At 44.5% G+C, this 22,086-nt stretch overlaps 4 protein-coding genes across 7 annotated transcripts in view; 1 reads left to right on the forward strand and 3 right to left on the reverse strand.

Annotated features, from left to right (window-relative positions):
• Positions 1-97: 97 nt before the first annotated feature.
• timmdc1 (translocase of inner mitochondrial membrane domain containing 1) lies at positions 98-3,608 on the reverse strand. The gene is made up of 8 exons (XM_028432785.1): positions 3,441-3,608; positions 2,413-2,732; positions 2,091-2,256; positions 1,909-1,997; positions 1,747-1,814; positions 1,546-1,624; positions 530-640; positions 98-448 (listed from the first exon to the last, which is right to left on the reverse strand). Exons 2-8 carry the CDS (start codon positions 2,709-2,711, stop codon positions 310-312), a joined length of 951 nt encoding a protein of 316 aa, XP_028288586.1. The 5' UTR covers positions 2,712-2,732; positions 3,441-3,608; the 3' UTR covers positions 98-309.
• A 30-nt stretch (positions 3,609-3,638) lies between these two features.
• LOC114453050 (vang-like protein 1) overlaps positions 3,639-22,086 on the reverse strand; it is a 38,297-nt gene continuing 19,849 nt past the window's right edge. Inside the window, exons 5-10 of one of the 3 annotated variants that reach the window (XR_003672407.1) lie at positions 21,514-21,689; positions 17,783-17,943; positions 15,859-16,009; positions 15,520-15,754; positions 14,224-15,446; positions 3,639-3,649 (exon numbers count right to left, since the gene is read on the reverse strand). Coding sequence is in view for 2 of the 3 variants with exons in the window: in XM_028432684.1 (XP_028288485.1) it covers positions 15,186-15,446; positions 15,520-15,754; positions 15,859-16,009; positions 17,783-17,943; positions 21,514-21,689 (984 nt within the window). In the remaining variant the exon portion in view is untranslated. Of the gene's footprint in view, positions 3,650-13,303; positions 15,447-15,519; positions 15,755-15,858; positions 16,010-17,782; positions 17,944-21,513; positions 21,690-22,086 lie in introns of those variants that run through there. The other 2 variants (XM_028432698.1, XM_028432684.1) reach the window with 2 other exon arrangements.
• Positions 3,824-7,315, reverse strand: poglut1 (protein O-glucosyltransferase 1). Its single transcript, XM_028432757.1, has 11 exons — positions 7,190-7,315; positions 6,695-6,785; positions 6,472-6,615; positions 6,251-6,386; positions 6,037-6,158; positions 5,888-5,947; positions 5,639-5,738; positions 5,495-5,553; positions 5,216-5,383; positions 5,066-5,122; positions 3,824-4,734 (listed from the first exon to the last, which is right to left on the reverse strand). Exons 1-11 carry the CDS (start codon positions 7,251-7,253, stop codon positions 4,578-4,580), a joined length of 1,158 nt encoding a protein of 385 aa, XP_028288558.1. The 5' UTR covers positions 7,254-7,315; the 3' UTR covers positions 3,824-4,577.
• On the forward strand, positions 7,733-11,289 carry LOC114453099 (calsequestrin-2-like). Of its 2 annotated transcripts, none has more exons than XM_028432769.1 (11): positions 7,733-7,975; positions 8,807-8,891; positions 8,970-9,070; positions 9,432-9,558; positions 10,137-10,210; positions 10,284-10,414; positions 10,486-10,531; positions 10,620-10,674; positions 10,747-10,847; positions 10,938-11,012; positions 11,083-11,289. In XM_028432769.1, exons 1-11 carry the CDS (start codon positions 7,733-7,735, stop codon positions 11,287-11,289), a joined length of 1,245 nt encoding a protein of 414 aa, XP_028288570.1. The 2 variants fall into 2 exon arrangements, with proteins under 2 accessions (XP_028288570.1, XP_028288579.1); XM_028432778.1 differs by having other exon boundaries at positions 9,432-9,540.

Consider the following 22,086-nt stretch of genomic DNA (forward strand, 5'->3'; position numbering starts at 1 on the left):
AAAGTCAAATGCAAAACAGAAAAAAATGGAAAAACTACAGACAGCACGGGCACAGGGAGAAAACAAGAAGCCACGGTGTAGCAGACTTGATGAGATGTGTTGGTTTCAGCTGTGGAGTTTTATTAGTAAAATAATCACAATAATTTAAAGGTCTGACAACATGGACATGTCATCCATGAAATCTTCCAGTCCATTTTAGATTCGCCAGCCAGCTTATTTGTGAGGACCAATTGGTGTCTTGAAAGGTGCGTATCGTCCAACAAAGAGAGGGATGAGTCAAGTCCACCTACAATGTCCACGTGGCTGCTGTCATTGGCTGCTTTCGTCCTTGTTTGGTGGTGAACTCAGCAGTTCCTGGATCCTCTGCATGTCCTTACTGATCTCCTCTGCCTGAGAGCTGACGTTCAGACTGTCAATCAATTCATCTGTCAACTGCAGGCGGGCGGTCCTAATGATCAGAAAGGTGAGTAAAGTAAATCAGACAAAGAAACTTCAGTGTGTTTTATAGGCTGAAATCCTGTGAACTCACCATTCTGCGAGCCTGAGCTCATAAAGTTCTCTCCGCTCCCTCCTTCTCCTCTCTCGGGTGGTTTCTCCTGTCAGGGACTGCAAGCCGATGACCAATGCACCTGCAGGAGCGCTGTGCAGAAGAAGTGACGCATCAGCAATGCTTCCAAAATCAATTGCTGACCATCAATTACACTACCAGAGGAATTTAGAGTCCATTCTGTCCGCCATTCACACCTCTGCCACATGCCCTGGACAAGAAGGTGATTCTAGGGCGAGATATGGAGCGTGATGTGCTTAGCGATTAGCTGCCTGCTTTCACTTTACCCCCTTCTGCCCCGACTGCACCTGGCATAAACATACATCAAACGCTCCAGGTGGCTAGCCATTCAGGCAGACAGTGAGAAGAGGAGGAGGACGATGAGGCAATGCTCATGAAGAGCCAACAGGAGAACAGGAGTGGGGCTGAGCCAACATGAAAGTGATGATCACAGAGACTTTCCAAACAAACCCCTCCACACTGTCACACACTTCACACTCAGTTTCCATTGTACAATCTGCTCTTAGGTCTGTGCACTCAGCTGAAAGAGAAAAGTGGGACAGGGTAAGATGAGAAAAGCACAACCCAGTCCAGATCAGACCACGGTAAATGGAGATGAGAGGCTGGAATAACAGTAAGGGTATTAATGCAAAGGGGCAGCTGCTGCCTTGGCCTGGCTCCTTGCTCTAGTACCCAAAACATAGCCCTCTGTGGTGCACATGAGTCCCTCTGGCACCGTGAACAGACTTGGAAGAGGGATGAGGGGATGGAGGGGGGGCGGGTGGGGATTCAGCTGGGCGACAGAGGGCTGCTGTGAGGGGCGCAGCTGGCAGCCAGAGTGCTCACTGCTTCCAAGCGCCCAGGCGTGAGAGCGGACAAGCATGAAGAAAATGCACGTCCATCAAAAAATAAGCGCACAGCACCATCAGATCATGTTATCGAGCCCAGATCAGCTGTGAGGAGGCAGTGTGATCAATGGAAGCAGAGGCCAAACTTACCCAAGCAGAGCTCCAATGATGGACCCAGCCACCAGCCCACGCAGGCCCAGGTTCAGTCTGTAGAGGCCTCCAGTGACAGCTGCTCACACAGAGTTTCATTATCAGTTGTGTGTGTGTGGTTAAACAAGGGTTATAAAATTTCTCGTTTCTATTAACCGATCAGGACATAAAAGACAAAATAAAAACCGCTCAGCAGCTCACCTCCAGCTGCAACATGATGGCTGACAGCATCTTTGTCTTGGTACACAGATAGCCCAGTGCAGACAGAACTGCAGAAACAGGAACAAATGAGACAGGCTGAAACAGCTTTATGATCACTAAATTTCCTCATATTCAATGTCACATGTGCCTTTTATTGCTTACTTGAACAAGGTTACGATGACAGAGACTCTCCAGCTCCATCTCCATCCATACCTCACAAAACCTCGGATAGCAGCGTTATGAGCTGAGCGCTGATGACCAGAAAAGGCACCAAACAGTGAGAATGCAACATCTTTCTTAAATACACATCTCAAAAACATCAGAAGTATCAGATCCTCACTCACCACTGCATCTACACGATTGGTGTACAATTCTGCCTGGCTGACGTGAATATATCTCTGCCGTGCATGACGAGCAGCTGGCAGGCCGCCGTAGATGAAGCCTGCAATTGCACCAAACGTGCAGCAGTTTATCACATTGATGAGCTCCTCTGGGTATTTCTGTGTCCCACTGCAGGTAGAGAAGCTCATCCAGTTAAAAACTACGCCAGTGCATGTGTACTTTATGACTGGATTCATTAAAAAAATATCATAAAATGCTGGAATAAATACTTTTAAAAGAGCATATAGGTAAAGAATAAACTGCTTCACTGTGGCTGTCACTCACCTTCTGTCAAAGAGTTCCTTGATGCGTTCCCATCCTGTGTTTGGGAATTCTGGCATGCCCACGTTCCTTGGCAGGCCGCTGGGAGAGGGGATGGGCACAGGAGGAGAAGAGGGCATCTGTGCAGGTTGGGAGGCAGCCACATCAGCTGCGTGGACCCTGGGGAGGAGAAAGCAGAAGAAAGGAGGCCTGGCGTTGAGAAGGAGGCCCTGCAGTAGACCGGTGCTTGGCGTGCCCTGGGGGGCTGAATCTGCCCGTGGTCTCTGCAGGGCAGAGCTTGTTCTGTGCTGCTCGGGATGCATCACGCTTCAGCTGGCGCTGGGCTGCAGCAGAGAGGCAGAAACACATGGCCATGGGATGAGATGTTGCACTCACTGCATTGACTCAAAACAAATAGCCTGGAGGCAAATGAAATCCTGGCAGGGAAGCACAGGCTGTCTGACTGCAGCTGTTAAATGCTGCAACCCAATCAAAACACACTCAGCACACGACCAGACTTTTAGAGAGAGACACTTTTTTTTTTTTAAAACTTCAAATCCACCTCTGAGCTTTAACTGCACTGGTGGGGACGACTGTATGTGGGTGTGTCAAACACAAACGTCACTACGCATCTTTGCAAATATGGCTACTATTATTTAGAATGTGCAGTGTTAAAGTTTTTACTGCACAACGACATTGGGTAATATTTACTGAGAAAAGTAATAAAGGGTGAACAACAATACAATAATACCTCCTGGTCAATTCATTCATTTTCACAGCGTTTGGGTTGTACTAACATTTGTTTCTCGACACTCATTTACAAATATTAAAAACACCTGCACAGCAGTTGTTAGCTAAGCTAGCGTCGCAAAAAAATTAACTGCGATAAACGTAGAAAATGTTTTTACACAATAACAAGTCAGCCAGAGTTTAGTTTAGTTTACGTTCATCTGTTTATATGACTTAGTGGTTCAAAGACTCGAGAACCTTCGTGTTAGCGGTTAGCTTTAGCATTAGCCGCTATCAGGACACACAGTAGCGAGTCAGCTTACCATTAGTTGGCGGGGAATTCCACGAAGACAAACCGCTTGTTTTGTTACAATACCGAGTTGTTGTTTATTGTATTTATTGTATCGAATGTCTACATTTCTATCATTCATAACTGCCCTTTAGCAGCCCGGTTTCTCGCTGCTGTGTCTTTCTGAACTCTGAACCCGGATAGGATGTGCGGCTGCGCGAATCAGAGAAACAACAGCGCCACCTGCGGTGGGTGGACTGAACACATTAAACATTGACCGATTACATACATGACAAAATACAGTTAATGGCAGTTTATTACTGTTTTAATTAGTTTATTGAGATATAAAAATGCCATGACAAACACCTGAGTGTCACGCACCGACCAGGTGCATGATCACAGCACATTAATGGACCACAAAGAACAGTAACAGTAGTACAAAACACACACACACACAACCTCACATCAGTGTGAATCTGCTTGTTGACAATATGAATACTACAACATATTCTCTAAACACCAAAGCAGATACTCTTTAAAACAGCTGAGCTCCGTGTTTCCAGAAAAACACCAGACATACACAAGTAACGGCTTACTCTGAATATTATTGCTTAATGTTGGCACTTATTAAGTTATTGCATGTGAGTGAGAGCCTGCTGGAGTTTCTCGATTTGTCCACTAGAGGGCAGTGCAGCAAAACCTAAGACTGGTTTATTTATAATGGCAATTTTACAAAGTAAAAACTTATTCATTAAGAGATACCCAATGGGTTGCATCAATAGCACACTTTTATGTTTAAATTTTGGTCTTTATTTTATAGTGACTGGGCTTAGATCAGGGTTTCTGGGAAGAATACCAGAATACACAAGGATGCAACAAGGAAAAATGCTCAAATACCAAGTAAAAAAGATCAAGTTGTTTTTCTCTTCCTCTAGGTCTCATGCTGTGTGAACTGTGTAAAGAGGCTGATTAATTCACTGAACCTGAAAGTGATCAATATAGATTTGGCACATAACCCTCCTAGTGGCACCTGGTGGTATAGCAGCTAGTTTTGGTGTGAGAAATGAATGAAAGAAATCTGAACAAAGCTCTCTGAGAGTATTGATCGGCAGTTACATTCACTATCTAGAGTTTCCCTTCACTACAGCTGCCCCGAGACGCAGTCTCAGCGTTAAAGCTCCGTCCTGCTGGGTTTGTGGATGACCTGGTTGTAGTTATGTTTTTTTTGAGGTTTGTAAGTGAGAAGCTGGCTAAACTTGGTCAGAAGTCTCTCCCAGTAGCAGGACACATCCGTCATTCGCAAGTGTTCAAGGATGAACTCCTTACCCCTGTGCAGAAGGAGAGAAACTAAGGAGTCAGACACTGCTGGGAAAATGTGTGTTTTAAAGTATTATTGTTGTGCGTGTTTGATCTGCAGAGGCAATACAACGATTAGCATAGCAAAGGAAGGAGAAATGGAAAGAAGCATAAAAAAGAAAGATAAGGAGGAAAGGATCTCAGAGCAGTTAGATTTATGACACTGGAGTGTCCTACAGAGTGGACACACACATGCTGACAAGCCACACAAGTCACAAGCCACACAAGTCACATATTCCTTTAATTTAAAACAAACTTAACAATGAACCAATTAAAGTTTAATCATAGAACACGATTAGTTACCTGGTGGCAATCTTCTGTGCGATGGCGTCATTCTCTTTAACAAATTGCAGCAACTCCCTGAGGACACAGAATCCATTTCTCCCAATAAGCACTAAGTCTAACACAAGCAACTGTCATCACTACTAGGATGAGATGACAAAGGTGGGGTACCTGGCGTCGGAGAGATCCTGCTTGACGGGGATGTAGTGGACCCAGGGTTTGAGCTGAGGGTAGAAAAACTCCAGCCATTCATCGCCCACGTGGAACACCAAGGAACCACAGAGGAAGAGATGTTTGAGGCGGAAGCTTGCTGCCACGCCCCGGAAGTTAAATAAATACCTTAAGAAGTCAGAGAGGGAGAGGCAAAGTTAAGCATAAAAGCAGACGGTTAAACACTGAGTCATCTTTAAAGCTATGTAAAATAAACTATAGTCAATGTATGAAGCTTACTTGTATTTGCAGTGATCGACCAGAGGAATTTCTTTGGCTGGAGGTCTCCCAAGTGTGTCCTAAACAGAGGCAGAAAAAGCAGGTTCGCAAATGTAAACCACCATGAAAAGTTCATGGATATGTTCCTTGAATATCTGGACAGACCTTCTCAGACTTCCAGGCCTGGTTCTTCGTGTACTCTGCATCCACCAGCTCTGGAGATTCTCTGGACAGAAGGATGAGCGGGTCACGCTCTGGACTGGTTCTACCAAAGACGAGGAGGACAAATATCACTGAAAGCAAACTAAGTAACTGTGGTGATTTAAGACATATAAAACAGCTGTCAGTCACATTATATTAAACAATTATTGTAAAAAAAAAAAAAAAAAAAAAAAAACCTTTCTGATGACTCACCTGGAGCCTCTGAAGAATCCTTTGGACTCTTTCTTCTTCCAGGGCCACTGTGCAGCAGACCTAACACAAAACAATGAGAAATTAATACACATTTTATTAAAAGAAAAAAAAAACATACAACCATACAGAAAGCAGTGTTAAGGTCTTACTTTTTAAGGTCGTCCCTCATCAGATCCCATCTTCCCAGTCCTGTTGGGTATATTGGCCACACAGCTGGCCCGCCCTCCCAAAACGTCCATGCAGGGTACATGATGTCCTGGTAGTCTGAGGTCTACTTAAATTCAGACACACACAAGCTGTTAATGCTTTTTAATAAACATGTCAATGCAGTATTTAAAAAAAAAATACTGTGCATATTCTGACCTTACTGAAAGAGAAGACAGGCAGGATTGGCTGCACCCAGTTGGGGACTTGTGGGTAATCCCTCACATTTATCACCATCTCCATGTCAGGTAGCCTGTCGATCACCTCCAGTATGAAATGCTCCACCCCACTGCACCTGAAAACAACAAGCTCATTTGACACATATCCGTTTTATCTCACCTTAGTTTACAATAATCATGTCACCTACCGTGACCTCTTACCTAGCAGGGAACATGCAGCTGCGCTCTCTGTACAACTTGTGGTCAATAATCTGATAGTGTGTTCCCACTCCTCTCTGGACTGTAGCAGCCATGACATCCTCAGAAATTCCATCTCTAAAGGGCTGAAGGTCCTGATGTAGCACACTGAGACAGAAAGAGGAAAATAATCTATTTCATGCAAAAACAGACCTGATCTGATATTTTCAGAGGAAACGTTACTGACCTTGCATGACAGCTGCAGTTGTCTGGACTGCAGGGTGTGTACACTTTCACAGCATCAGAAACCTTTTCTCTAATTTTCTTCCACTGATTTCCTGTAACAACAAAAAACCCGTGGTGTTTTATTTAACAGTGCTTTTGTATGAGCTGCTTAGAATTTGACCCGGCTTTAAAATAAAGCGTTTAACCGAGTTTAAACGTAAAACATACTCTATGACTTTATTGCACAAGTAAATACTGACAGTTAGCGGTAGATACCAGTTAGACGCGTCATTTCCTGCACTAATTATAACTTTGATTAAATTAGATACTAACTTACATCGTTACTGTTGGCAAAACGTTTAACCACAATTGCACAAATACAAAAGTTAGCCAACAACTTAGCTGAGTTAGCTAGTTAGCTAGCTAAGTGATGGATGACTCTAACACCAAAAGTTATCTCAAGAAGCCACAAAGTCGCGAAACTACATTGACTGTAACTGAACTTATTTAAAATTACCTGATGCACTGAAGGCACATACTTGAACCAGTATCAAAACCCTCCACAGCCACAGGCGCTCCATTTTCCCTCAATCCTTCAGCTTTGTCTGAGGCGCGGCGACAAAGCAGCGATCTGTGATTTGTTACTTCTGCCTGGATGCGTCATTACGGTAAAAACGCGCACGGCCAGAGCGGACCACCGTAATGCTGAAAGAAAGGGCGCAACGCAATATCCAAATAATCCTCCTCCATATATTCTCATAAGTAATTAATTGACTTTTACGAGTTTCAACGATGAATTCATCACATTATATTGATCACTCTGCTTCACTTGAAGCAAAACACTTATGTCAACATCATGGATGATTTTCCTTTAACTGTGCCAGATTAAATGAGTTTCTCAGTCAGGGGGAGAAAAGGAGGCGGGTGGAGACCCTCCTGAGATTTGGGCACTAAGTGACAGAGAGAGGAGACAGAAGACAGGGGGAGAGCGACAACAGAATTATTACAGAGAATAGCTGTTAGTTGTCTCCTCAAGTTTGGTCCTTTGAGTTGATCAACAATGCAGCACATCTGGCTCTCTGTTTTGTCTGGCCTGTGCCTCCGCCTGCTTTTCCTTTGCAGGGCAGAGGAAGGTCTGGAGTTCCCTAATTTTGATGGAAAGGACAGGGTGCTGGACATCAACGAGAGGAACTACAAGAAGGCTCTGAAGAGATACGACCTGCTGTGCCTGTTCTACCACGAACCTGTGCCGGCCAACAAGGGCCTGCAGAAGCGCTTCCAGATGACAGAGCTGGTGCTGGAGGTGAGAAAAGGGGGGGGGGCATTTAAAGTTGTTCAAAAAGTTAAGTGTAGTGAGTTAGCGTGTTAGCAAGGTATTAACTGTTCAGGTACACACACCTGCAACCTGCCAAAAGATGTCATCACCGCTCAAAGGGGGAGAGATGATGTTGTGACATAAAATGCCCTGAAAGGTCTTGTGTTACTGATAACTTAAAAATATCTCAAGAAGCTATAGTTTGAATCCCCGCAGGTTACATGTTGCTGTGCTGATCTGTCAAAACACGTCCTTATGCTGTCAGTGATCACCTCATTCTTCCTCCTCTGCTTAGACATACGTTGAGGAAGTCAGAGCGTGGTAAACGAGTCCACCTGTGCACGCTCTACAGTGATTTTGATCCCATTATGCGCACTCCTCTGTGGTTCACATGTATCCAGGGACTGTTTCTGGGTCATTCTCTCAATTATAGCTTGTTCCCAGAACTCATCACTATCTGGCTGTGAACTAGAAATCCACTTCCTCTAATTCTGAAAGCCACGTGCATGTTTTCACACTCTATATTTAATATTTACTGTTTTTGTATTCCCATCATGTTTAAACCCTCTCCCTTAATCCTTTTTTGACAGTCCTGACTCACAACTTCTCCCCAACAAGAAAACTCCACAGGGTGCTTCAATACAAATGAAAATATGTATTGACGATGACAGCAGCAGCTGTGGATGCCAGCTCAGATACAAATACACAGCATGGATGTGCCATACTGAATGCAAAGAGCAGAGCAAAACGCTTTGATATGAAGCTGAGAAGATGTTTTCAGCTAGTCTGACTGACATCCTCCACACTTGTTTTGTGCAGCTCACAGCCCAGGTCCTGGAGAACAAAGACATCGGGTTTGGAATGGTGGACGCCCAGAAGGATTTCAAAGTGGCCAAAAAACTGGGTATATGTGCCACAATTCTGACTCATGCATTACACGTATGCATAATGTACAGTAAGGCATTAACATCTTTGCTGCTAGGTCTGGAGGAGGTGGGCAGCCTGTACGTCTTTAAGGATGACCGTGTCATCGAGTTCGACGGGGAGCTGTCAGCAGACACGCTGGTGGAGTTCCTGTTGGATGTGAGTGGAAATATGTGTTTGGAGATGCAATTATCAGCTGCAGCCTCATTTGCAGCACTTGTAAATGAAGACATTCACAGTGATGCGAGTTTGGGCAGGAACAGCTTTTCCCAGAAGTCACTCCTTTTATATAAATGAATTTAATATCTAATAGTCTGTGAAAAAAACACCATATGTCTCTTTTATTGATTAAACACATTTTCCTCAGCTACACCGGTGCCTTGCTTACTAGCTGTTATAATGCTATGCTAAGCTAACTCTTATTCATTGTAACCATAAAAGGTGAATAATTGAAAATATTTAATTAATATTAACGATTTGCCGCTTAAAACCTCCTGCCTGTATCCTATCACCCCGCCAGGTGCTGGAGGACCCAGTGGAGATGATCAATAATGCCATGGAGCTGCGAGCCTTTGAAAGGATGGAGGAAGACATCCGCCTCATTGGCTACTTTAAAGGAGAAGATTCATGTCAGTTTAAACCTGAGAGTGTGTCTCTGCCCCTTTAAGCTGCTTCAACCATGTTCCCCAGATGCTAATGAGATCTAGAGGCTAATGGAGCTACATCATCGTTTAGCCTAACTGTGCTGTTAAAGTGAAACCAGATCCCAGACTGTGTCTCAGGAGAGCCTTTAAATAGCTTCTAGCCCTCTGCCTAATAGGTCAAACTGCAATTATAGTACTGCTCAAAATCAGGCAGAAAAAGTGAGGCGGGGAAGGTGCTATCTGCTCTGATATGACAGTAGCATAGATTTTCATTATGAAGCCTATTTCTGTCCGGGGATGGGTTGGTCCTTGGTGGTGACCTTGTTGTGAGCAGAGGCACGAGCGTGCTACAAGCGTATAAAACTGTGTTAAGGAGACTTGAATGAAGACAGAGACTCTTCTCTGTCTTCATTCAAGTCTCCTTAACACATGATGGAAAATTCAATGAAGAGTTTTACTGCTCAGTTTCCTCATCACACCCCACAGATTCAGCCAGGAGTATGTGATCAGACTGTAAATGCTGAACTTCAACACTTTCCTCTCTGAGGCTCCTCAAACTGTGTCACTCTGTTGTTTGACAGATTTCAAAGCCTTCCAGGAGGCGTCAGAGCGCTTTCAGCCTTACATCAAGTTCTTCGCTACATTTGATAAACCTGTAAGTCCTAATTTAATTTTATTCATGAGAACGATACTCATGATGCTCATAATATTGTCTTTTTTTTTCTAAGGTAGCAAAACATCTTTCCCTCAAGATGAACGAGGTCAATTTCTACGAGCCGTTCATGGAGGAGCCGGCCATCTTGCCGGGCCGGCCTCTGTCAGAGATGGACATTGTGGAATTCGTCAACCAACACAGAAGGTTTATCAAATTTTAAGGACTGTTTTAAATGTTTGATTAGACATTATTCCAACACACTATGCTCTTTGCAGGGCCACTCTGAGGAAGCTGCGGGCAGAGAACATGTTTGAGACATGGGTGAGGGAACTGGATCACCACATGTTGTCTCATATAAACTGATTCGTACTGTCAGGCTGCACTATAAACTTTTTTGGTCCATGTGTAGGAGGATGACATGGATGGAATACATATTGTAGCCTTTGCTGAGGAGGAGGATCCAGGTCTGTAGCAGTGTATTTTTTATCTCTTGCATGTGAAGGTGAGCTGAGGTACTGCTGCTTTCTCACCCCCAGATGGCTACGAGTTCCTGGAGATTCTAAAAGACGTCGCCAGAGACAACACCAACAACCCAGAGCTCAGCATCGTCTGGATCGATCCTGATGATTTCCCTCTGGTTCTGCCTCACCATTACATATATTCTTCAAATAAAAATACAGCTACTGTTTCTAAAATATAAGCTGAATTGGGTTATTTGTTGCTCCAGCTGACCACCTACTGGGAAAAAACCTTTAAGTTGGACCTGTTCAGACCCCAGATCGGTGTGGTCAACGTCACAGATGTAAGTAGATATTAACATACCAAAGCTTAGAGTCTGCCCACATTTACCTTTGTGTTGCTCTGTGTTCCAGGCCGACAGCGTGTGGCTGGACATGTCCAATGATGAGGACCTACCCACAGCGGAGGAGCTGGAGGACTGGATAGAGGACGTCCTGTCGGGGAGGGTGAACACCGAGGACGACGACGAGTTCACAGACGACCAGGAAATCTCAGACGTCACAGAAGACAGTGATGAAAGCCACGACCCAGATGAGGAAGAAGATGGTGATGATGACTAGTGTCTCAGGAGATGGTGCCCTAAAGCAGTTCAGACTTGGGTTAAATTCTGAACTGAATAATTCAAAATGCTTCTATTCATTTAAACAAAAAATGTAGACTCGTAATTTCTAAACATCATGTAATTGTCATTTTCGCCCACATGAGGGGATGAAAAAAGAAAGTCATCTTAGTTAAATGTTTCTTTGATACATATTTGTATAGAAGTCAACACAAATATACAAAACATTCCATTGTGTTGAAGGGAAACTGAAGTTTGTGTAACGTTCACATTAAAAAAAGACAGTAGCAGCCTTAAGGTTGGTATGAACAGTATGATAGTTACAATGATTTCTTGGTGCCATGTATTGAAAAATAAATTTCTTGTGGTCCATTTATCAGTTCACTTCTGTTTTCCCCCCTCATTAAGAAAGTAAACTAATGTCCAACACACCAGATTGGCACATTTCTTCCCCCAGCCAGTGTTTTCACCTTGAATTATTCAAACACTGGTAAATAATTCAGCATGTTGTGCCTCCTAACAGGAGTAGGGATCTGGTCGTTAAGGATAGGGGGAGGTCCAGGGGTGAGAGGGGCTCCAAGGCCGCCCACAAGGGCCCAACAAACTGCATGAGGAGCTCGACACACTCCTGCTGAACCTGTAACACTGAGCATGAATTAATAATACAAGGCCACGCAAGAATCATTGTTGCCCCGGAGGTGGATGTTATGCAGCGTGTCAACAGGATGTTTGGGATTTTACACTTAATCTGAACCACAGAGAAGAGATAAAATCATTTAACTGTGTGTGTGTGTTAAATGTGACTTGAGGCAAGTAGACCCGTCACACTCTCTCCTGACATAGACTGGCAGGTGACAGAATCTCTGTGAATGTCAGGCGTGATGGTGTTTTACATGGATGTTAACTGAAAGGAGGTCAGGAGGGGCAGATTCCTCAAGTACACATCTTCAGTTTGGGAAGAAAGATGTTGATTTCTGCTCAAATCGGAAGCTACAAGAAGGATTCCCTCTCGTGCCTCCATCTACACATAACCAAGTCATTACAGAGGAAATGGAGAAGGAAGAACGAAGGGAAGAAAACATCCATTTAGATGCAAATGCTCCTCATTTTACCCTCTACCCATCTCTCTTCCTCCTCACCCTGGTTCTGCACGGAGCAGCTGGGTGGGGGGGGGGGGGGGGGATTAAGCCAAGGATAGATGAGTTCCGACAGGCGGCCTCGCGCTCCGGGCTCGCGAAAGGATGAGGTTGTTCGTTTTCAGCACCGGACACTGACACTGACATTCATTTACCCACAAGGCCCGGCTGTGCAGCGCTTGACAGGCTGACGGGAAACCAATTACCACAGAGCGCCATGACAACAAAACAAAAAAAAAAAAACCCACCAAAATACAGCCTGAAAAAGCAGATATTTTGCTCAGGCATGTCACACAACAAGGTACAACGACAGGGAAGAGCGTTGGCAAGGCTGCAGCCAGGCCAGGAGGATCGTACATGTGGAAATAAAGATGTACTGGCCAGGTGAACTAGTTAGTTAAATCAGAAAGGTAAAGGTGCAGATGTCTAACTCAACTAAATATGGAAAATCTAATTCTTTGATATGCATAAATTTCCAAAGGCAAAAAAATACCTTAAATGTAACCCAAACATGTGATCTCAGACCGTTGTTCTCTCCTGGAAAAGGGATATCCTGCAGTAGTGAAGAGGGAGCTGATCCTATGGACACCTATGGCCATGAAATGCACCTGACACGCCTGCTTCCTGGCCTAAGACCACCTGAAGACCCTGTCACCTGGGCTCCACCTCTTGGTACCTGAATACAGCACACATAAGCTCCCTTATCTGCTATAAATAGAATCACTCACACTGAGAAGTTTCTAAAAGAGGAGAACTTACTATCCTTCTTAGGGGCATTCTGGGATATGTAGGAAAAATCACAGGTCCAAACACAGCTGGAAAAGACAAAACAGGACATGAAATGCATTCTACTCTGTAACAACACCTGTATTGTCACTGTTTACAAATGTTCATAAAAATGTTTTATTTTGTCCTTTACAAATGCTGTGAAACATGCCCATCTCATATCACAACGTCACGGTGTCATTGTCAAGCTATCCACTGGACTGTAACCTGGCAACAGCCGTGACAGATGGTGGTGTTAGGGGCTGGAGAAAGGTGGGGAGAAAGGCTGGTCATGTGAACTGGAATGGCATACATACATACATACATACACACGGACACACATGTACGCACACATGCTTGTTTACATAAATAGATACAGTGTAAAAACAGGCACAGTCACATTGGGATCATACAAAACTGTCAGCAGGTACAAAATATGACCAGATGATATTAGTTGTTAGTGCATTATACAGGAAAGAGCAAGTGTTTTGACTTACTTCCAAACTTTTACAGTGAAAGGATGAGCAGTGTGTGTTTGGTCTGAAAGCAGCCCTCAGTGTCAGTGCCAGGTTTACCAGCCAGGGGGCAGTAGGGGACAACAGGCACGTTTTTTTGCTAGAGTGAGTTACACATGAGCTCAGTGTGACTCTTATTTGCCACTCTGGTGAGTTTAGCTTTGTCAGAGTGACTAACAGAATCTTTATAGTTTCATTTTAGCTTCATCTGAGTGCTGATTCATCAGATTAGAGAATTAATAGTAAAAAAAAGAAAAACCTCTGAGTCGTCCACTGACCTGGAGGGACTTGCGTGTTTGTCAGACAACAGAGGTGAGAGAAGGCAGTACAGTAAAACCAGACAGTCCAGTTAGAAAGGAGGTTCCACCCTGCCGCTGCTCTCACTGTTCATACACTCTGCTGCTTTATTATCATCTTTAATAAATACAAGTCATGCCTGAAAAAGGAATTTGATCTCACTCACGGGTTTAGTTTCAGTATAATGTCCAAATTTCAAATTATCTATGCTAACAGTATGACACTCAGCATATGAGAAGCAGGACAATTTAGTGAAAATGGACATTATACTAGATACAAATTTATATATTTTTATTTATTTTATTTTGGGGGGGGGTGTTGTAGATAAATCAGTAGTACATACGCTGCCTTCCCTTCCCATCACGTCAGGCAGATGCGGCTCACATGAAAGCCCTGAGAAGGTTGCTGAACCGTTGAGGCAGGGCAAATGTTTTTGGGCATGTGTCCATCTTTGTGCATCTCTCTCATTATCCGGTTCAATCCAAGTTCATCCTGCTGTTTATAAAACAGAGCATGCTCGTGTTGCTCCCAACTCAAGTGGAAATGCATCTTACTTTGCTCCACTGCACCTGTGGAAGACTCCGGCACCAAAACAAGACAAAGCGGCCTCACTGCGGCTGCTAAGGTCAGCCCTCAGTGAGGCCGCTGTACAACATAGGAGGGTTTAAATAAAACATGTGTGTCTGGATTCTGGATCAGGCTGTTCCCACATTTTTAGGCATTTTCTTGACTTTATAGAAATACATGACTGCGTTTAATGCAGTCATGTATTTCGTGTACAGATTTTTGCGAGATAAAAAACAGTTGAAATATCCAAAAGCACTGGATTGCTTCCAGATATAGAAAAGACAGGAAGATATTTTCCATCAGGTGTCACGCCATAGCAATCCTTAGTGGTTTGTCTGCCAGTCTGTCAGTCTTTGTCGGTCTTGTTTGGCTGCAGCAGCTCACAACGCAAATTGAAACAAGTGACACACACATTCACTCACACCTTATGTGCACACATCCGAGGTGTCCAAAGTCCTGCGACAAGTCCAAATCAAACATTAAAAGATCATTATATTCAAACCTGTGTGTGATATATAGATTCATATATAATATATAAAAAGTACAAATAAAAACTGCAAACCCAAAAACATTTGAGAGCAATACAACAGGTTAAGGAATAAAAAACATCTGGAGTCCTACACAGAGGTTTCAGACTGTAGCCGCAGGACAAACTTGTGTGATTTGGGGTCGATGTACTCCTCTGACATCTGGATGTAAGGGATCTTCTTGGACGTTACCACAAGGCTGAAGTCCACACATTTGAGCAGGAAAATGGTGCCGTCCTTTAGACTGTTGGTGACAGAGGCCTCGCTGATCAGCGTCCACTGACGGGCCAGCCAGTGGTTCCGGCTGTACTGCAGGGTCGGACCTGGTGTCAGGTAGCTCTCCAGAAATGCCTGAGACGGAGAAACAAGTCAAAGTTACACTAAGAAAGAAAGCCCTGGAAAAACAGAGGGGCACATGTCTGACCTTTGGCGTCATGTTGTTGGTGATGCAGAAGGCCAGATGCTGCTGGATGCTCTCCATGCTGTGGCAGTGCTGCTGCTTGGTGGTCCTCAGGTACTTCTGCAGGGCTCGCGCCATAGACGGAAAGATGGCTTGTGCCGCCTCTCGTGGATCCATCACATCTCCTGGAGACTTTTTCTGCTCCTCTTCCTGCATGCGCTTGATGTGGGTGAAGGCCTCCTCGACGGCCACCACCAGTCTGGAAGGAAAAAAAAGATGTTTGTTCGCTGCAGCAACAACAAAGTGCTGGGCCTTGGGAAGAAGCCCCTGAAGTTTAATCTGTTGTCACATAATTCAACTCACCGTGCTTTGCGTTTACGGACACGCCTCTCGTGCTCGGCCTCCTCGTAGTACAGCTCGTTGTGACTTGTGTCTCTGCGTCGGGCTGCGGCTGCGATCATGGCTCTGGACTGTGAGTGGGCGAGTCCTGCTGCTGCTGCATTGTTCCCCGGACCTGTCATGACATCCAAAATTAGACAGAAATGATTTCACTGGTGTGAAGGAATAAAGAAATCTTCGGTGATGACACAAAGTGCAACGTGAGGAAACAATCTGCTGTTAGAGTGGAGGGGAGGGGAGAGGAGGTGGATTATCGGTGCACATAAACCTCGGTCCATTTCCTTTTATCACCTGCAACATTAAAATCCCAGGAGCTGACAGGAATAGCACACAAAGTCGTTATTTTTAATTTCACTGTGATCATTCAAGAATCTCAAACAGCACTAATAGACAAACATTCCTCGCCTCCAATTAAACGAGCAACTTCAAAAGTTCACAGTGCATTTTTAGAGAGAGGATCGGAGGCTGCTGATGAACCCAGCTTGATGTTAATGCAGGTTAAAAGGAGGAAGAGCTGGTGAATTATTAATGTGGGGCAAGGATCGGACATGAGCGGAATAATTCATGGACGGAGCAGGGGGAGACTTCACCCCACCATGATCCTGGTATTACTGCGCTTAAGAGGGAATTTATGGGTGAGGATGTCAGGAGAATGTAAACTTAGAACTTTAGTGTGTGGAGGATTTAAGTCAGGGCCAGAAAGTATTTGAGAAGAAGTTACATTCTACATTCATTACATTTTTTGTCCATCGCCTTTTAACGTCCCTGAGAGCATGTGTTTTTTTGTACCTGCTGCAGAGCTAACAAAACCAAATGAGGACCAAACAGCTTGTCAGGCTTCATAAAATCACCTAAACCATTTGGACGCGATGTAATTGAGTGTGGCTGATGCTCTGCGCTCCAGGCTTCACCACTCTTTAATCAAGGTGTGATTATTGTCCCTGAGTTGGAATTATTTATTACAATGTTGCTGCAGAGAGGAAGAAGAAGTGGGAAGAAAAAGCTCGAGATTACAGAGAGAGAGAGAGAGAGAGAGAGAGAGAGATGGGTCCCTGAGCAGCTGCTACTGGATGAAAATGAAGGAGTATGAGACTCGAGAGAGAAATGACAAGACCGGCAGCATAATAGCTATTGATTTATCAGCCATCTCTGTCACTGTCTCCCACTAACATTTGAGAGGAGGTAGAAGAAAAAAAAAGAACTCAGTGCACTTAAGTGTAGGTTGAGTACACTTAAGGGATTGTGATAATTTATTGGAGGGTTTGTGTTACATTCTGCCAGCTGTTGTAAGGATGGACTTTTTTATCAACCTGTGGCGTGCAAAGAGTGGAGAGGCGTTCAAGTGTGTTGAAAAGAAAAATGTGAATATCAGGTGCTTTAGTTTGAAGCATTTACTTACTGTCCAAAAGGTAGGCTTTCAGTTTAGCTCTAAAGATGTCTTAAAGGGTTAGAATCAGGAGAGGAGAGAGCACCAGAGTGTGAGTGAGGAGGATATCAAATAACCACTTTTGTCTTTTTTGGATGTTGCAGCCCACTGACTACAAATCACCTGTGCCTTATATTACCACAGATAATTTTGAAGACCATGTCTGCAGATTGATTTCTCTCCTTCAGGCAGCCATTTGTTTCTGTGCATTCCAGCACAGTCAGGAAATCAACCTGCAGAGACTTGACGGGTTCTTCTGATGGGTCACAGGGAGTATCATGTAACATGTAACCTTGAAAGATATTCATTGAAAAAAATAACATTATATGCTACAGAACTATGTCATTCCACCACTAGCGTCCTGATAAGGTTAGAAAATATGCTGAATAATAAATGTGGTCAATATTTTGTCCAAGAACACAGAAAATAACAGCAAGAGACAGTAGAGAGCATCCCACTCACCCTCAGCAGGGCCTGCTGGGAACTCACCATCCACATTGTAGACCTTAAGGCCCGCCAGGTGCTTGGCGGCGCGGGACTTGGAGGCGGAGAGCAGCGCCGGGTTATGGACGGGAAAGTCACAGTAGTAATGCTCTATGATGGCCAGAGCTGCTCGCTGAATACTGGAGAGGAGAAGAGGAGTTTTAGCCAAGGGGAAACTTCTTAAACATCCACGTTTCTGTATAGCAGTGTGAGAAAATGAAGCTACAGGACATTAAATATGGGGATTGATGCTTCTCGCTGAATACAAGAAGAGGTAGAAGAAGGCAAAAACTGAAGAAAGTATTCCCTGTGGAAACGAAAACTGAACACAGAAGTTAAAACAGAGCTGGAAGGAGGTGGAGCTGCAGGGAAAGATCTAACAGTAATACTTGAATTAAAGCCTTTGTGGGGATTACCCTGAAGGAGAAAAGGGGACACACTTAACAGAGTAAGAGGGGGAATAAAAAAATGAAGAAATGCTGTCCAGATGTTCTTAAGATAGCGTGTTTATAAAAATAGGAGCGACAACACATACAAATTTGTTGGGTGATGTGACAGAGAAAGATGTTAAGAGACAGGAGGGACTGGGTGCAGACAGTCATAGAGGCTGATGTGGCTCCAAGCAGCAGCTGCAGCTGCAGCAGCCCACATCCTGATCCTTTACAGTGTGGATCAGGGAGCATGCCGGGTCTTGTCTTTCATAACCCAGCACTATTAAACCAACTGTACACAAGTGCGGTGTTTTCACATGGTCATAAATCATTGGCTGGTTTAGAACATGGCGGCCTGGGATGTAGCAGCTAGCAGAAACACAGCTAATAGTGAAGTATTAAAAAGAAACATTGCTCACAATGCTAATATGCTATCACACTGTATGCAGCCCCCACACAAGGATTTATGAGCTGTGGACTGTAAGCTCAGGCCCATGAGCTCCCTTTTGGCTGACAGGAGGGCAGCAGATGCTGACAGCTGTGCACCAACACACAACTTCACTTCTAAACACTGGCCCCTTTTTGTATCCACAGATATGTGAACCCTCAGTGTGTCCTGTGTCATTCTTCTGTCCAAGCTGAAAGCTAACTCAATATTCACCAACAACAGCACATGCTAGCCAGCAGCATGCGCTTCCCGTTATCCCGAAGAAGGATCACAGCGTGACCTCTGACCCACAGATGAAACTTTCTGACCTCCAACTTTTATTCCTGCCTCAGAACAAGCCGCGTATTCATTTGCTGCATCACAGTCGGGTAGAAACCACCCAGGCATCCAGGCAGCAGTAAAATGTCATTCATTCTTACTACTCTGCCATCTGGTGACAGTCACATGTACAAGAGCTGACAGTAGCATCAAGAGAGGCTAACAGAGTTATGAGACAGATGTTTAGAAGGGTGCAGACTAAAAATACACGACTAGTGAAAAGAGGACAGAGCCTGTCTGTTTGTGTGGAAGCTGAATTTGCACAGCATCTGGAAAACATTTAGACATTAGAACAATCCACATTCTTTCACAACTTCTCTGTACTTCTAGTAATGCTAGTACCTTTTCCATAGAGGATATCAATACAGTCTGAAGTAAATTTAGATTTCAGCAATGCAGCATTATTCATCTGGAAAACAAACAACCTGCGCTGATTGCTTTGCAAGACCGGAGGCGGCGTTCATTTTCGCCAAAGGGGCAGGAGGGAGAGTGATAACGCTCCAGAAACTCAGACAGCCCTCTCTTATATTATGCATTCAGAGCCACTGCAAACAAGGGCCATTGTTTATTGGTGACCACCTCCCAAATTCTATCAATTATTAAGCTGAGCAAGCATGACACAAAGCTGATCAAACCACAGCAGGACTGCAAACTAAGAGGAGAAATAAAGATGAGTTTGTAATTCAATCATAAACCTTAGTAGGTAGCCGACCACTGTTCCAACGTTGCTACTCAGGACTGCCCAGTCAGGGAAGTCCCCAACAGTGAATGTGCTTAACCCCCACTGCTCTGCAACAATTCTCCCAGGCAAAAAGGAATGCGTCCCATATTCAACGTGTCCGGTCAAACAAGGAGACTGAAAGGTTCCTCTGGCTCTCAGATTGAAATCAAAGGCAAGGCAGACAGAGACAAGCCCTCAGGGCCCCAGGGCTCAGCCAGGGTCCCCATTATGATAAGGCTACAGACGGATGCCAGAGAAACAGGAATGTGAGCAGCAGCCGCAGCAGAGATACACGAGAGATTGGCTGAGAAAACAAAACACTGACTTGTTTCCGGACGTCTCTGCAAAATGCACGGTTCGCGTTTGTGGCTACATGTGCACGAATCTGTCATTTGCATGTATACGGCACGATTACCCATGCGTGTGTGCGTCAGGCCGACCAGATGCTGCGCTGCAGTCTGCAGGGAGCTCTAATTAGCTGTGTGTTTACAGTCACAGACGGACAACAGAGCGAGGCCGGGCCTGCTGCCGGCCAAGCAGGGATGAATGGCACAGCTTACAAAGGACAACACCCCCAAGGCAGCCAGCTAACACACCAGCCATTACACACACACACACACTTGTCTGACCCGTTTCTACCAGTGCAAATCAATATGAGGGTCAATACTCTTTTTTAGTCTTTTACAAAATCAGAATAAACCGTCCTATAAAACACAATGTGGGAAAGGTATGTATGAAGTAGTACACCTGCTAAACCAAGATAGTGTTTCATCCATCCTGTCATAAACCAGGTCCTTCCATAAATCCATCAGATTCTGCCCATAAGCAAGAGTGTATATGTCTGTGTGTGAGAGAGATGGGGGCTGAAGATTGATATTACAGAGCAGCAGGAGAGCTGCTCTGTTTGGCTAAAAATGGGATCTTCCTGTTTTTCCTCAAAGCCGATAAGGTCGTAAAAACCTGGTTGGTCGAGTCTGAGCTGTTCTTTCCTGCACACACAGACACACACACACACACACAAACCCACACGCCTCCCCTTTCTTCCATTCACACATACATTTGAGGATTCTTCAACACTACCCTCCCATTAACTATTAATCCCTCATTCTCTATTCTCTCTTTGGCTCCCTCTCGTAGATTCAGTCTCCTGGGTCTTTCCTCTGTACTCCGCCCTCTGTCTGCAGCTCTGTTCTGAGGAGTTTCCTCTCTGAAGTCTTCCACACCCTCTCCTCTTTCTTTTATTTTCTCCTGGCACAATTTTCTCTTCCCATCAGCCACTTTGTCGGTCTCTTCATTGTCTTCCCGTGGCTGAACATTCAGTTTCACTTTCGACATGATTGTCACTCTTCCTTCAGGCACCTCCATTGCTTTCTTGACTTTCCCAGTATGAAATCCTTCCCCCCCCCCCTCTCTGAGTCTGGAAACCAGTTATTTCCCTCTCATGTCCTATAACTCTCACTTGAGGTGTCCCAGTTTCTGTTGTTCCCTATGCTGTCATCTCACCCACATGTTCTCCTCCTCTATCCCCTTTTCGCCCGAGTCAGCACGGCACCCATCTTCCTCCCATCTCTTCCTCTTCCTCCTCATCTGTCTCTACCTGCACAGAGGTCATCTCGGTATTCTGATCCCTTCTTACAAAGTAACTGACTGTTTTATGCTGATCAGAGCAAGATTTGTATGTGAGAGTGACGGTTGAATGTTCTGGAGGTGTAAACATTCAACTAAGCTCAAATGTGTAACAATCCGTATCATAGCATAGCAATACGAAGTGTCAGAAGGAAGTGAGCCTCACCTGAGCTGACCCAGGTTGTAGTGTCTAGTCTCGCCGTCTGTAGAACGTGCGACGCACACAGAAAAGCATGGCTGAAGCTGCCGGAGCTCCAGCAGTACGATGGCCAGATAGTGGATGAAAAGCAGAGCGTCAACCAGTGACACGGCGTACTGCACGATGCCCTGGTAATTCTCATCCTGCAAAGACAGGGAGTTATTAGTAACCGATTGCATACAAAACATGTGTAAAATGTGTGCAAACATACAACTCCTGCAGGGATGAAACATGAGAGCATGCACATGTAAGACTAAATGTAGTGCATATGAATATTTAGAAACATTTCAAAGGTCTCTGTGTGTGTGTGTTTGTGTTTTCCTCTGGCATTCTGAATCACCGACAGGGATTTAAATTATGACTCACAGTATACACATGGAACTGGGGAAACCAAATATCTATGTTTTGGTTGTTTGTGATTTTGTTGAGCTCCTGAGGGGCATTAAAAATGAATGTTTGTGCAATACAAGAGACCTCTTCCACTCCTCCTCCTGCTACTGGAGATTTCTGTGTGTATTTATAGTCGCACTGTGCACTTAC

Source organism: Parambassis ranga, chromosome 2 (genome assembly GCF_900634625.1).
Source record: "Parambassis ranga chromosome 2, fParRan2.1, whole genome shotgun sequence".
NCBI classification, from domain to species: Eukaryota; Metazoa; Chordata; class Actinopteri; family Ambassidae; genus Parambassis; species Parambassis ranga.

Bases quoted from the DNA above. Each gene is read 5' to 3' on its own strand.
- timmdc1 (XM_028432785.1), bottom strand. From the start codon at position 2,711: ATGCATCCCGAGCAGCACAGAACAAGCTCTGCCCTGCAGAGACCACGG. The intron at 1,625-1,746 runs GTGAGCTGCTGA...CTGTGTGAGCAG, and splicing joins CCATCATGTTGCAGCTGGAG to CTGTCACTGGAGGCCTCTAC. The intron at 449-529 runs GTGAGTTCACAG...TCTGATCATTAG, and splicing joins GAGCTCAGGCTCGCAGAATG to GACCGCCCGCCTGCAGTTGA.
- poglut1 (XM_028432757.1), bottom strand. From the start codon at position 7,253: ATGGAGCGCCTGTGGCTGTGGAGGGTTTTGATACTGGTTCAAGTATGT. The intron at 6,616-6,694 runs GTCAGTAACGTT...TTTCTGTCTCAG, and splicing joins AACTGCAGCTGTCATGCAAG to TGTGCTACATCAGGACCTTC. The intron at 5,123-5,215 runs GTACCCCACCTT...CTGTGTCCTCAG, and splicing joins CAGGATCTCTCCGACGCCAG to GGAGTTGCTGCAATTTGTTA.
- LOC114453099 (XM_028432769.1), top strand. From the start codon at position 7,733: ATGCAGCACATCTGGCTCTCTGTTTTGTCTGGCCTGTGCCTCCGCCTG. The intron at 10,211-10,283 runs GTAAGTCCTAAT...TTTTTTTCTAAG, and splicing joins TCGCTACATTTGATAAACCT to GTAGCAAAACATCTTTCCCT. The intron at 10,675-10,746 runs GTCTGTAGCAGT...TCTCACCCCCAG, and splicing joins TGCTGAGGAGGAGGATCCAG to ATGGCTACGAGTTCCTGGAG.